This window comes from Haematobia irritans, chromosome 2 (genome assembly GCF_050003625.1).
Source record: "Haematobia irritans isolate KBUSLIRL chromosome 2, ASM5000362v1, whole genome shotgun sequence".
In the NCBI taxonomy this organism is placed as follows: Eukaryota; Metazoa; Arthropoda; class Insecta; order Diptera; family Muscidae; genus Haematobia; species Haematobia irritans.
In genome coordinates, this window is record NC_134398.1 from 60,782,179 (window position 1) to 60,798,640 (window position 16,462).

At 37.5% G+C, this 16,462-nt stretch overlaps 1 protein-coding gene across 1 annotated transcript in view; it reads left to right on the forward strand.

Annotated features, from left to right (window-relative positions):
* Positions 1 to 16,462, forward strand: part of mol (dual oxidase maturation factor 1 mol) — a 200,822-nt gene that overhangs the window by 76,968 nt on the left and 107,392 nt on the right. Inside the window, exon 3 of the mRNA XM_075294623.1 lies at positions 6,121 to 6,305. Coding sequence (XP_075150738.1) covers positions 6,141 to 6,305 — 165 coding nt within the window. The 5' untranslated portion in view covers positions 6,121 to 6,140. The remainder of the gene's footprint in view (positions 1 to 6,120; positions 6,306 to 16,462) is intronic.

Genomic DNA, 16,462 nt, shown 5'->3' on the forward strand with positions numbered 1-16,462 from the left:
CCTCTGTGGTCATATGAGTGTAAATCGGGCGAAAGCTATATATGGGAGCTATATCTAAATCTGAACCGATTTCAACCAAATTTGGCACGCATAGCAAAAATGCTAATTATACTCCCTGTGCAAAATTTCAACAAATCGGAGTTAAAAATTGGCCTCCGTGGTCATATGAGTGTAAATCGGGCGAAAGCTATATATGGGAGATATATCTAAATCTGAACGGATTTCAACAAAATTTGGCACGCATAGCTACAATGCTAATACTACTCCCTGTGCAAAATTTCAACCAAATTGGGGTAAAACTCTGGCTTCTGGGACAGTATTAGTCCATATCGGGCGAAAGATATATATGGGAGCTATATATAAATCTGAACCGATTTCAATAAAATTTGGTACGCTTGACTATAGTACTAATTGTTCTTCTTGTGCAAAATTTTAAGTAAATTAGGGTAAACCTCTGGCTTCTGGGGCCATATAAGTCCATATCGGGCGAAATATATATATGGGAGCTATATCTTAATCTGAACCGATTTCTTTCAAAATCAATGGGGATCTATTCTGAGCCAAAACACATACTTGTGCCAAATTTGAAGTCAATTGGACTAAAACCGCGACCTAGACTTTGATTACAAAAATGTGTTCACGGACAGACGGACATCGCTATATCGACTCAAGAGCCCACCCTGAGCATTTTTGCCAAAGACAACATGTGTCTATCTCGTCTCCTTCTGGGTGTTGCAAACATATGCACTAACTTATAATACCCTGTTCCACAGTGTGGAGCAGGGTATAACTACTTGTGCCAAGTTTCAAGTCGATAGCTTGTTTCTTTCGGAAGTTAGCGTGATTTCAACAGACGGACGGACGGACATGCTCAGATCGACTCAGAATTTCACCACGACCTGGAATATATATACTTTATGGGGTCTTAGAGCAATATTTCGATGTGTTACAAACGGAATGACAAAGTTAATATACCCCCCACCCTATGGTGGAGGGTATAGAAACGTTATATCAGAGGAATACATCTTCTATGTCAAACCAAATTCTCATTTTAGCAATGTGTGCTAAATTTGGTCACAAGATTTCGACAAAGATATGGGTTCATTTTCCGATTTGGGTAAAAATTTTCAAATACCCATAGTTTGCTTGTAAAATATCCACTGCCAAGTCGAAAACTTGATAAATGACTCAAATTTGTCTACAACTCTATTACATATACATCCACTGATAAATAATAAATATTATTTGCGAAGTTGGCTAAGAAGTGCTTTAAATTTAAATATTTCCCATATGTTTTTACTAACATTGTGATCCACCCCAGCCAACTTAAGTTTCAAGTCTAAAGATTTTAAATAAGTCTAACAAATTTTGTCCAGATCGGGTCAAATTTAAATATATGTGTATGGAAACACACACCTTTATGTATAGCACCCAACAAATTTGAATGAGTTGAGATGGTATCAAAAATGTAGATCTACAAAGTGGTGCAGGGTATATTATAGTCGGGACCGCCCGATTTTAGACTTTCGTTTTTTGTTATATCTACGTATATGTTTGCATCTATGATAAACCATATTTCAATTTTATGAACAACTCGAATAAAAAACGTGATTTGAAGTCAAACAAGACCAACTGGGATATCAATTTATATCAAGTACAGTATGTCAAGAAAGTGTTTTGACAATAGGATAAAAATTGTGTTTTGTTCCAAAATTAAATATAATTTAATTTTAAAAAATATTTTATTATGTATTTTGCAAAGTATACATATTTTATTTTTCTCTAAACGAATTAACAACTCGATTTTTACTTCAATTATTTCTGGAATTTGAAATATTTGGCAATGTCAAAAGACTTTCTTGACATACTGTATATTTACCTGAGGGAAATTTATCTGCATGCATATAAAACATACACAAATTTAATCGCTTAATAATTGTCTACAACTCACAGGCAGACAAGCACTAGATTAAAAAACTTATCAGTCACTTCTTATTATAACCAAATATCTAATTTCTCTAAGAAGGTAATATCATGCACTAAGTGACTAAGTTTAGACGATAAAAGCTCCAGGTTGTCTAGAAAGATTCCATTATGTTTTTTGTTTGTTTTTTGTTATTTCAAAACATGTCCACAAAATAATCACGAAATTAAAATTTTATTCAGGTTTAATTGGGAATTGGCTCGGATACAAACGATTCTAACTTCAACAAGTATATACGGCCGTAAGTTCGGACGGGCCGAATCTTATGTACCCTCCACCATGGATTGTGTAGAAACTTTTACTAAAGGCTGTAATCCACAATTGAATTACTTGGGTTGTGGTAACACTTTAAGCTTCTTAACATTGTCTTCTAAATTATAAGTTAGTCCATATGGGGTATATGTTAGACAAAAAAAGAAGACTACTTTCCTATATAATTCAGTTTTTGGCTGAATTATATAATTACGGTTTTTATGTGGCTATATATAATTATGAACCGATATGGGCCAATTTTCGCATGGTTGTTGGAGTTTATATACTAACACAACGTACCAAATTTTAACCTGATCGGATGAAATTTGCTCCTCCGAAAGCCAAATCTGGGCATCGGTTTAAATGTGGGCCATATATATATATAATTTTTGTATTGTTGTTAGAGGCCATATACTAACTATACGTAGAAAATCGGATGAAATTTGCTTCTCCAAGATGATCTGGAGGTCAAATGTGGGGATCAGTGTATATGGGCGCTATATAATTATGGACCGATATGGATATGGTTGTTGAAGTCTATATACTAATAAAATGTACCGAATTTCAACCTGATCAGATGAAAATTGTATGCCCTAAGGTGAAACAAAATATGTTTGAACATTACAAACAATGCTTTGTCAATCCTAAAAATATATACTTAAAGCAAAATGTGTTTGGGGTATAGGTTACAGAAACGATTTTTTTGAGGGTGTACTAGGTTAGGTGGCAGCCCGATGTATCAGGCTCACTTAGACTATTCAGTCCATTGTGACGATATGTTAGAGGCCATATTGTAACTCCACATACCGAATTTCAACCGGATGGATGAAATTTGTTTCTCTAAGAGGTTTCGCAAGCAAATCTGGGGGGTCGGTTTATATGGATCATGGGGGAACATGATCCGATATGGCCCAATTTGCAATACCATCCGACCTACATCGATAACAACTAATTGTGCCAAGATTCAAGTCGATAGCTTGTCTCGTTCGGAAGTTAGCCTGATTTCAACAGACGGAAGGACGGACATCGCTAGATCGACTAAGAATTTCACCACGACCCAGAGTATATATACTTTATGGGGTCCTAGACCTATATTTCGATGTGTTACAAATGGAATGACAACGTTAATATACCCCCTTCTTATAGAGGTGGATATACGATTTTAATAAATACGTCTTTATTGAAGTCTATGTAATGGTAAGGGATCTATTATCGTTTACGATTTGACAATACACGTTTGACAAATTGAAAATGGATATATTACACTGAAAACAATATTGAAAATATTTCATGTCCTTAAAATACGAATGCGAATTTTGCTAAACATAGAAGACGCACAGTGGGGAGCAAAACCGAGTGCATGCACAAAAAAAAATTTCACGAAAAGTTTTCCGATTAAAATCTTAATTGAGTTTTAAAAAATATTCAATTAAAAATTTAACTGAAATATAAATCAATCACACAAATTAATATTATCAATTAATTTTTTAATTGGATTAATTATTTTTTTAATTGACTGTCAATTAATTTTTTAATTGATACTATCATTTCTGTGATTGAAGACATTTCAATTAAAAAATTAATTGAATCAATTAATTTCGTGATTGAATCAGAAAAACATTTTTTTTTGTGTGTGTTTTCCCTTTTGCCAATCTCTATTAAATGGAAAATGTCTAGTTAAGCCCACAAAGATTGGACCGCTGATGACTGGAAATAAGTTATGTTATATGGTGAGATGAAACAAAAATAAACTTAAAAGCACTTTCCATCCGATGCAAAATAATATTATGGGTAATGACTTGGTAACGACAAAGTCTCCAAAATCACCACTTTAAGCAAACTTTTAAACATGAAGGCGTAAACCTCATGATATCCCCACACTTGGCCGCTGGTTAATGAAAAGAAATCATGATGAAAGGAGACTACTACCATCATATTTTGCAATCATATGGTATTTGCCAAAGATTGTGGAGAAAACGGCAAACCCAAGCATACTTACAAAATAGTAAAGAAATGGTTGTTGGTGCCCAATTTTCAAATGCTCAAATGGCCACCACAAAGCTCCGATCTCAATCCCATGGAGAATTTATGATCTCTAGTTAAAAAGTGCTTGAGATTACACCACAGTGCTCAAAAAGATGGCGATGAGATCTTGAGCCAAGTTCAACACAAATAGTTGGATGTTCCAAAAGGAATAATAAAAAAACTTAGACGAGTTAAATCAGTAATTAGAAACAAAGGACTATGTACTAAAACATTTGATTTTTATGTATTATGCATAAAATGCAAAACTGGACGCGGGATTGATTTTATAATAAATTATTAAAATAAATATAAAAAGGATTAGGTGCTAACAGCAAACGTGTTTGACCCAATGGATGCAGGCTAATTTGTATTTTATTTTAATAAACGTAGTAGTATAGGTATATAACTTATCTGAATGTACAGCATTGTTTTTCAGGAAATAAAACATAAATGAAAAAAAATCTGTAACAATTGGACTCGATAGACGTTTTTATTATTTGCTTCCAATTGTTACATACTCGTAAGTGGTATATATGCACTCTGTTTTGCTCCCAACTGTATTTTTATGATTTAATGTTTTTTTCCTTGTCCAAAAGTCGATAAACTTGTCAATAAAGTCGTTTTGTCCTTAGAATTAAAAAATATGACCTAAAAATAGGTGTCTTTAAATGAATGAAAATTTTGTTGGGCAAAGGTCAACTTGGCTTAATAAATTGTGAAAAACTCATTAAAATTAATTAAATCGTCTTTACATTTGTTGATTTTTGTATCTTGACTACAAAGTAAAAAAAGCGCTAAAAATAGGAGATTTTTTTCAACACTTTACTCAAAAGACTTTTTACCTGAAACATAAAACAATTTCTACTTGAATTCGAGCCTGTATCAAAGATTTCATGTCTTTAAAATACGAATCTATGCTAAGCAAAATTTGCTTAGCGTAGATGACGCATTTCTCTAATATGAAGTTATTTTTTCCTTGTCCAAAAGTCGATAAACTCTTCAAAGAAGTCGTATTGTCCTTGTAATTAAGTGATCTGACTTAAAAATGGGTATCATAACATGAAAGAAAAACTTGACTTTAATAATTCAGAAAAATTTTTTAAATTTAATGAAATTGTCTTTAAATTTGTTGTCTTTTTGCATCTCGACTACAAAGCAAAAAATCGTTCAAATATAGGACATGTTTTTCAAAAAAGGCTGAAAAAGCGAAAAATTAAAATTTGCTTGCTAGAAGCAAGTAAGCAAACCCCAAATTTAAAAGAGAATTGTATCTTAAAAGTATCCTTACTTGTATTCTGCGCTTCTTTGGCTCGGAATCAATACCAATTTTTTTAAAGTAAAGGCGAAATCTTTGGAACCGGGAATGTTTTTTTTCAGTGTAATTTTGTACGCGTTAGATTCTGTTTTAGCCTTTATTAATTAATATAAAAGTGTTTTTGGTGCTCTTTTGGATTGCTTTTGCCAATGGCATTCCTAAGTAAACTTCTTATTTATGCGTGTTTTATATTATATTAAAACGCCTTTTCATAAAAAAATAAATAATTACGCATAACTTATTTAAATAAAAACCTATTTACAGAAAATAGTTACTAATGAAATTTATTGAGATATTTTCTCGACTAATTGAATTAAATGTATGTATTAAAAAAAAGGTTTCATATTACAATTTGTTGTCGCAATACAATTTGGTTAAATTTATGAACATACCAATAGTTAAAAACAATTTACATGGATTTTAAATTAACATAAACATTGTACTCAAATTCAATTAGCAATTTTTTGTACATCTGTGATTTAAATGATTTTCTATTAATATTAACCATACTGGTATTGTTTTTTTGTTTGTGTTCTATTTTCAGCATTATAACGTTTGCAAAGCATGAAGGGTTGGTTTGATGCATTTCGAGACGATGGCGGACCTACACTTTACTCATTCTCAAATCGTACACCCGTAACGGGAGATGTATCCATCGTAGCCGTATCTGTATTATTTGCGACATTTTATGTTGCATTCTTAGTTATATTTCCAGGTGTAAGAAAACAGGTAAGCAATATGTTATAACATATTTATGATTTCGTTTAAGAACTTAGAAATCCATACACTGAAAGAATATCAAGCTGTTTTTTAAAAGTTGTTAATGTCGATTTTTATTTTAAAATTCTAAAAAAAATCGTGCAAAAATCTATTAAATTTTTTGAAATTTTCAAAATGCGTTCTGAAAACAAGTATATACAGCAGTAAGTTCAGCCGGACCGAATCTTAAATACCCACCACCATGAATCAAATATAATAGTTTACTTTGAAAACTCTTCGTCGTAGCGGGTTACTTGATAATATACAAAATTTCAGGGGGTTCGATAACAAATATTCTCCAAAGCAAATCAGTTCAACCAGTACGCTGCCCGAAGATAAATTTAAAGATTGTACCTATGAAGACTAGATCAGAATCTGCATTTATAAGAACCAATTTTGTTTGATTTTTAGAGAAATCATAAACATATCGTGTAAATGATTAAATAAAGCCTTGATTTGAAATCTTAAATCTGTAGATTTTTTCGCCATTTTTTAAATGACTACGGAGAGTAAAATCCGGAAATTTTACTTTCAGTTTCAAGCAATTTTCATGACCAGTGAGCCTGCTATACACTGAAAGAAGAGTTTGCATTTCTGAGAAATCGTTGAATCGCTTATCAAAAATTCGGATTAGTTTGCTCTAAACGAAAATAAAGGGTGGTTAAAATTTCAAGGGCCGATGTTGATTTTGAACAAAACACAAACTATTTAGAAAATTATTGTAATTTTATTTTATTATGATATATTGGTATTACTCAATTATGTATGGAACAAAATATCGGCCAAATGGGCGCCGCGACCTCGGTGGCACACCTTCATCCGATGGTCCAAATTTTCGATGACGCTGAGGCATAATGGAGGTTCTATGCCGTTAATGTGCCGAATTATCTCATCTTTTAGCTCTTGAAATGTTTCCGGCTTATCGACGTACACCTTTTCTTTCAAATAACCCCAAAGAAAAAAGTCCAACGGTGTCAAATCACATGATCTTGGCGGCCAATTGACATCGCCATTACGTGAGATAACACGGCCATTGAATTTGTTCCGCAAAAGAGCCATTGTTTCGTTAGCTGTGTGGCAAGTGGCACCGTCCTGCTGAAACCACATATCGTCCACAATTCGGGCCATAAAAAGTTCATTTTGGAAAAAATACGGCCCGATGATGCCAGCCCATAAACCGCACCAAACAGTCACTCTTTGTGGGTGCATTGGTTTTTCGACAATCACTCTTGGATTCTCATTCGCCCAAATGCGGCAATTGTGTTTATTGACGAATCCACTGAGGTGAAAATGTGCCTCATCACCGAAGATGATTTTCTTCGAAAATTGATCATCCACAGTTGCCATTTCTTGGAACCATTCTGCGCATTCATGACGTCCTTGGTTCAAATTGAGTAAGTCTGAAATAGAGAAATGTCAAATAAAATTCGGAAAAAAACTTGGCGTTTAGGTGTGGTTCACATTCAACATCGGCCCTTACAATTTAACCACCCTATACTTTATACGAAAGGGGGAATTTCGTTTGTCTAAAATTTCAATCCAGAAGAAAATATTTGTTCTTTGGGTGTACCCTCAAGAAGTTAAATCGGTCTATATCGATACCTTACCAAATGGACCGGTATAAATAAATGCGATGCAGATTTGTGAAGGTCTAAAATTCAGGTATATTTACATTTTTGTGCAAATCGTATAATAACTACGTTTCGGGAGTTAGGTCTATATGGTGGCTATACATGGACCACCGTGGTGCAATGGTTAGCATGCCCGCCTTGCATACACAAGGTCGTGGGTTCGATTCCTGCTTCGACCGAACACCAAAAAGTTTTTCAGCGGTGGATTATCCCACCTCAGTAATGCTGGTGACATTTCTGAGGGTTTCAAAGCTTCTCTAAGTGGTTTCACTGCAATGTTGAACGCCTTTCGGACTCGGCTATAAAAAGGAGGTCCCTTGTCATTGAGCTTAACATAGGTTAGGTTAGGTTGTAGAGGGTGACATCAATGTTTTATATTGATGCCCACTTAGACCAGTATAGTCCATTGTGATCCCTCGATGTGATTTTTCAATCTATCTTCTTCCGATGCGACCGCCTCGTCCCAGAAACTTCCCTCTGCTCGTTCTCTTTGAAAGAAATCTCAGAATAACCAACCAGAGGCCCTGATGAAGGCAAGTATGTTCCTTAAGCTGCACTCCCGTAGATCAGTGAGAGTCTGAAAGAAAAAGGAGCCCAGTATCTTGTTTCTTTTAAAGGATAAAGCTGGGCACTGGCACAGGAAGTGGTACGAGTCCTCCGTAACTTCCGGGTCCAGGCACCATCTACAGATATCATCGTCTTTAAGTCCTATTCTTACCATGTGTTTCCCATGTGTGTTGTGTCCTGTTATAATACCAATCAGTGGCCGTAATTCCTCTCTGCTCATCGACAACAAAATTTCGCAGTTTCTACGTTTCTTTTCATCCCATATCAACTTGGTTTGCTCGCAACCAACCGAAGAGACCCAGCGTCTACGCCATTGCTCATCATATTTAACCTCTATCCTGTAATGATAAGAAGATAGTGGAGGAAAAATGTCCGCTAGGACATTGTTCGTTCCACGAGCACCCTCCTTAGCCAGCACATCCGCTTCCTCATTTCCTATTATCCCATAGTGCCCAGGTACCCAGCACAGAGTTATATTATGCTGTTCAGTGAGAACCTTGAGTTCTCAACGACAGCGGCTGACTACCCTAGACCTTATGTCAGTACTGCACAATGCCTTTATAGCTGCCTGACTGTCGATGAAGAAGCTGATATCGCTGCTGAATAACGGCCTCATCAACAGCGACTCAGCAGCCTTTGTGGTCGCAGAAATCTCAGCCTGAAAAATACTGCAATCACTATCCAGCGGGTAAGACTCCCTTATTCCTAGTTCACTACAATAGATTTCGCTGCCCGTTCCTTTCTCCATCTTTGATCCGTCCGTATACTAAGTTCAGGGTTCCGAAGGGTATCCTCCTTTCTTCCCACTCTTCCATAATTGGTATAATGTATGTCGGTTTGTGATGATAAACATGCTCCGTGGCCATATGGTCCGCCTCTCTATACTGCTCGTCCAAAATTTCAGTATGCCTGCAGGTTGTCCTCTCCAGCGTGTTCAAGCTCCTCAGTCTCAGAAGTGTCAGTTCAGCTATTTTCCTTACGTGTAAATCGAGTGGGATAAATCCCATCATTACCTCCAGAGAAGCAGTGGCTGTGGTCCTCATGGCACCTGTCATATAGATGAGGGCAGTCCTATTTATCCTGTTTATTCTCGATATATGATTTTGGTGTTTCACGATCGTCCACCAAACATGACAGCCATATGTGGCCACAGGTCTTACAACCGCGGTATAAATCCAGGCAAAAAGAGAAGGCCTCATTCCCCATCTCTGCCCGACCAATTTTTGACACGAGTATAGTGCCGCAGAGGCCCTCTTAATGAGATCGGCAGTATTATCCATCCAGTTCAGCCTGGAGTCCAAAATAACTCCTAGGTACCTTGCTGATTTCGAGAGCGTCAACTCTATGTTCTGGAATACAGGAGACTTGTACCCGATAACCTTTCTCCTCCTGGTGAACAATACAAACTCCGTCTTACTAGGGTTCACCCCTAAACCGCATCCTAGAGTCCATTCCGAGAGATACTGCAAAGACTCACTCAGCACATCCGCAATAGAGTCGAGGAATTTCCCCGATACCATTATCACAATGTCATCCGCGTATGCCACTACCTTGATACCCTTACTAGTCAGTCCAAGCAATACCTCGTTCACCACCAACAGCCACAGCAAAGGTGATATAACTCCTCCCTGTGGCAGTCCTCTAGTGGTCCTAGCCCTCCTTGTGGAGCCCGCTAGCTCGACCACCATGTCCCTGCTTAGCAACATCAACTCGATCCACTTTATAACGAATTTCTCAACACTATACCTCTCTAATGCATGTACCACCTTATCAATTTTCGTATAATTAAAAGCACCTTCAATGTCCAGATACGCCGCCAATGTATAGTCGCCATAAGTCATGGATCTCTCTATGTGATGCACCACTGAGTGCAGGGCAGATTCTACAGATCTGCCCTTAATATAGGCATGCTGACAGGTTGATAGTTTCCTGTCTAACTGGTTCCTTATATGTTCATCCAGTATCCTCTCCATCGTTTTTAACAAGAAGGATGATAAGCTTATTGGTCTAAAATCCTTCGCCGTACCATGTGATAACTTCCCCGCTTTAGGAATGAAGATTACCTTAACCTTCCGCCAGGGCTTTGGTATATATCCAAGACGCAATGAGGCCCTCATCAACTTCACATAGGATTCACCCAAGAGATCGAAAGATTCCTGAAGCATACATGGGTATACCCCGTCCAAGCCTGGAGATTTATATGGACCGAAGCTGTCAATCGCCCATTTAACGCTGTCCATGGTCACCAAATCTAATATGTCCTTATCAGCTCCTCTGTGGTCCATAGAAAAAAGAATATCCGTTGTATCTCTGATCTCACACCCCGGGAAGTGCGTTTCCAATAACAGGTCTATGGTCTCATCAGGTGATTCAGTCCATTTTCCATTTACGTTCTGCAAGTTACCACTAAACTTAGGTTGCTTGGATAAGAACTTACGTAGTCTTGCTGTATCCTTAATATTAGAGAGTTCCTCTATCACGCGAATAAAATCCATTCTTTTAGCCTTCCTTGTCTCTTTTTTTAAAGTTTTCAGGCAGTCCTTGTATTCACTCCATAGCTGCTCAGTTCCATGCCTTCTTGCCTCATTATATAGCCTCCTAGACTTCCTCCTTAGATCCGTTAGTTCCTTGCTCCACCAGGCCTTGTGTTTACTACTAAGTGGCCTGCTAATAGGACACGATCTAACAAAGGAGCTTGTAAGCCACCTTTCCACCATGTTCGCTGCATTCTCCACCTCCTCTATGCTGTCCAACGTTTTATTATACCTCGGTGTTCTCAAACCATTCAAATGGTTTCTGAAACTGGTCCAATTTGTCCTTCTTGGATTCCTGAATTCATCAACATTTGTCTCCACACCGGTCTTCACATCAAATTCTATGTACTTATGATCCGAGTAACTTATTTCGCTAGATACCCTCCAGTTTGAGACTGTTGTCCTTCTTGTAAAATTGCTGAAAGTCAAATCGAGAACTTCCTTCCTCGTACGGGTTTCGAAGGTGAAATCTGTTCCCCTATTGTGAACTTGCAGCTTATTCTCCAGAATGTATTCCATCAAGCTTTCTCCTCTTGAATTAGTGTCTGTGCTCGCCCATAGCTCATGGTGAGCATTCGCGTCGCAACCTATTATAAAGTCTCTATTTTTATCCCGACAGTACCTCACCAAATCTCTTACTGTCTGAGGCGGTGGCAACAGAGTATCATCGTGTGCAAAGTAAGTCGATGATAAAACCAACTGCCTAGAGTTCAGCTCCACGATCAGTGCCGTCTGATCAGAGCCACAAAATTGGTTTAAAATGAAACACTTTATATTTTTTCTTATTAAGATACACGTCCTCAATTTATTTCCATTTCCATGAAATATCTCATAATTCCTATGATCTAAGCCTTCTATCCTTTTCCCTCTTATCCAAGGTTCCTGCACCAGGGCGACGTCTATTTTGTGCCTAAGTAAATGGAGGATTAGATTAGTGGAAGCTAGCTCACAGTGATGCAGGTTTATCTGTACTATTCTTAGCATCATTTACTTACTGAGCCATCCTTCAACCTTTCCTCCATGTCCCTTAACGGTCTGACAAGAGTACTGCTTAGTCCCACACTAAAGCGATTACCATTTGGTTCGAGTTTTTCAATCGTCTCCAGATTTACTGCCAGTATTACGCTTCTCCCCGCTTCAGTTGGTGGTCCATCTTTAGTATAGTCCAGTCCTTAGTGGGGTAGATTGTTCTATTTTGCGCCTTCAACATGGTCAGTAGGCGATCCTGTGGAAGTATTGGTCCCGTGATAAAGACACGTACCCTAGGCTGCCGCTTGACCTCATCTTCCGGGATTACCCTTAGCTTCGAACCCTCCCATAATTCCAGTCCCTCAATAGTGTCCTTGAGCCATGCGAGGGTCTCTTGGTTCTTACAAGCAGGATTTTATGTCCCTGCCTCGATTGTATATTCCCAAAGTAGGGAGTATCTCCAGTCCCTTGGCAAATTCTTTCGGAGACTTCGAACAGCAATTTGCTCTCCAGGCGCTTCCAGTTCTCCTCTTTTATTCTTCTGTCCTTACTGGACTCATCGACAATTACTACCCTAATACAATCCTTGTTGTATAGGTTTTCGCCCTGTTCATTTCTGGGCTTCTTTATCATTGTGACCTCCATTGAGGCCGAATCTTTAGTACTGTTTCTCTTGTGGCGTCCATATTCCTCGGATTTAGGGCTAAATGGCACATCATCTGCCGGAAGTTTTACTCCATTAGCATTCTCGGCGGGATTTCGAGCCTGGCTCGGCTTTCCTTTCGAGGCCGCTAATGGACTAGACGCACACAATATCCCGTCTCGGTCTATCTTTCCCCTGACCTGGGAACGAGAAGACGAGCTTGGCTCATTCATCTCGTTTATATTGCGACCCGCTTCAGCTTTGGCTAAATCGGCGCATTCGGTAGGGCAAAAGTTCAAATTCGGAGAGTTACATTCTCGTGATATTAAGTTACCTTCCATGAGCTCCTTATTGGTTAACTCCCATTTTTTTTATTGTTTCATTTGCTTTGAGGAATCGCCTCGAGTCATTTTCCGACATATCCTTCTTACCTGTTAATCTCTGCTTCATTCTAAAGGCCTCTTTGACCCTTAGAAAGAAGAAAGAGTCAGTGGAGGAAATGTCATCCGATTTATCCCCAGACACCCCCACATCGCGCATCGCTTCCACCAGCGAACCAGCTTCGCTGTTCGGAGTATTTGCCATTTCCTTCTGTTTTTCGTGCTCACCAACGAGAGCCTTTGCATTCCTAAGCCTCATGGCCTCCATCTCTGTCAACTGATCCTTCTTCTCCAACCTGCGAATACATAGTCTTGCATTTTTCAAGGATGACCTCGAAAGTGTCGACGATGCATTCGAGGTTAAGTCGTCAGCAACGTAAACATCGGGTATCACGTTAACGTTGTCACTCATATTTCCTAAATCAATTTGTAAAGATTTCCTCTTAACAAGAATTATCTTAATGTCAAGAAAAACATAATAGAATAAACTTCTGCTACTACTGGCGCCATCTATTGGCGAGTGTATATCACTTAAACATATTGATATAGAAAAACTACAGCGCCATCTGTCGGCGAGTATATGATAACCACCATCTTTACATATAAATACTATGCAATCTCCATCAACATTGCCAGATTCAATAACAGTATGAGAAGAGATAGTGAGCAGGTGATTAAAGTTGAGGAGAAAAACAAGATCAAGAAAAACAAAGAGAATAATAGTGTCTATCACCCCCCGAAAATAAATAAACAAAAAAGAATGTGCAAAATAACCCAAGGGAAATTAAATATCAAAGAGAGTGCAAAGTTGAGAATAAAGTGAAATTATCAGTAAAGTAAAAGATAGTAGATTACTATTGTGTGTGATAGAATTCAGATTGATGAGTATTAGTGAGCAACCATCTGAGTGACTGTTAATGAAAGAGGCAAAAGCAAAAAAAGGAGGAAAAGAAAAACAAAACATTCCCACAGAAAACAAAAACAATTTCAATTTATGACAATGTAAGGAGTCATCCAAAGCAAATTACCAACACATACGCAAAAGATCGTTCAACAAAAAATTAGAAATCAGTGTTTTCTATAGAAAACTCACCAGTTGTCGCAAACTTCACTTTTTCCAAGTAGATAATATAATATATTTTAATCTTCCAGTGTTTAACACTCGAAAAAGTAACTGAATATATTAGATTTTAATATAAAACACAGAGACACTGCAAAAACACTTTCTTTCACTTCAGAAGAAGAAGAAGAAAAATCGGGCAGCACTCAGTGATAAGAGAGAAGTTCACCAATGTGGTATGACAATGGATTGAATAGTCTATGTGAGCCTGATACATCGGGCTGCCACCTAACCTAACCTAACCTATGGTCCCAAAATACCTCTAGATTTTCAATTTCAGGCAAATCGGATAGAAAATACAGTTTCTAGACGTCCAAGAAGCAACATCGGGAGATCGGTCTATATGGGGGATATACCAAAACATTTTCGGCACACCTTTTTATGGTCCTCAAGTTCCTCTAGATTTCAGACAAATTCGATAAAAACTACGGTTTTTATAAGCCCAAGACCCCAAATCGGGAAGTCGGTTTATGTGTGGACTATATCAAATCTTGGACCGATATAGCCCATATTCGAACTTGACCTGCCTGCAAACAAAAAACGAATCTGTGCCAAATTTCAGGACGATAGCGCCATTATTGGAGGCTGTAGTGTGATTACAACAGACAGACAGACGGACAGACGGACATGCTTATATTGTCTTAGAATTTCTCCCTGAGCAAGAATATAGTCGGAAATCGATATTTCGATGTGTTACACACGGAATGACAAACTTATTATACCTCATCACCATTCTATGGTGGTGGGTATAAAATGTAATGACTCCTACTCGGCAAAGAAAAAAGTGAATTGAGTTATCCAAAACTCAAATGACATTATGACCCAAATTGAAGTTCATTCGTTTAAGGAAAATTTCATTGGGCTGTGGAAAAATGTCAAATAAAATTATAAAATTAAACTAAATCAAAATATTTTTAGCAATAGAAATTGGTAATCAGTTTAACGATGTTTTTGTAGCTCCATTTTTGACATAGAGAAACAAACGTCTAAAATCGACTACCACAATTTTTTTTCAAAAAATCTACTTTTTGTATTTTTTTGCAAAGTGAGTCATATTGCTTAATAGACATTTAATTGTCCCCGAAATTTACTAATGGAAGTTTAACGAAACAATCGAAAAGTTTGCATTGCGCCCCATTTTTGAGTGAATGAACCAATTTTCGCATAGTAATTAGAGGGCCGAATTTTAACCTGATCGAATGAATTTTGTTCATCTATGAGACTTCTGAAGTTTAATCTTATATAGGGGCTACACTAACAGAAAAAATAACGTTCCGAAATCGTGAACGAATGGTGACAAAATTAAATGGAAACGTTCACGAAATCAAGTCTCGTCCACGGGTGTTCACGATTTCATGAACGGCTTTCCATAAAAAGACTTAAAATATTCGTTAGAAGTTCTTATGGCAACTCCGTTGGTGGTGCAATGTTCTAAGGGAACTGTTCACGCATATGAAACAGACAACCCAGGTTCGAGTCACGGTAGCGGTTTTTTTTAATAAATTCGTAAGCATTGCGTTTGCAGATCATTAATAGTGGTTGTTGTTTTGACAACGCATGGTGTCATTTTATTGTTGTCAGAGTGACAGCGTCTGTTTGACACCACATGTGTGTTGATTCACTTTCATGATGTTTTCTATGGGTGTGGGAAATTTTTGTAAGTTTAGCACGATTTTTCTATGTGTGTCGCGAATTTTGTAAGTTTAGCACTAAAGAATACTAAAGTGTCTATCATCTCAATACGGCGCTTCATCGGGATTGGACCAAAATACTGCAGCGCCTTTATCGTGTGCCGTGTGATGGCTTTGTCCACCTTTTGGATGCCATAATTCGTGCCAATGGTAGCCAACTGTACAAATCTAAACTGATTCTAAAATTTGAGGTTATTTCCGACATTTTTGCTTTCGCAACATGCAAATAAAGTCTAATGCCGGCCGAGGCCAACTATATTATACCCTTTACCAACGTGTAGACCAACATGTTTTGACAAAATTTTTTCTCCGGCATTACAGTGTATAGAATTTGACTACAATATAGGGAAAGCATCACAGAATTATGAGAAAATGTCTGTATTTTGACCATATTTGCCTAAACGGGAAGAACTGAACTATATATATATGACAGCTATATCTAAATCTGTACCATTTTTTCCCAAAATAAACAGGGATCGTCTTTGAGCCAAAGGAAGACCCTATGCCAAAATTGAGGACTCAAGCAGTTAAACTGCGAGCTGGACTTTGTACACAAAAATACATCAACAGACAGACGGACATCGCTAAATGG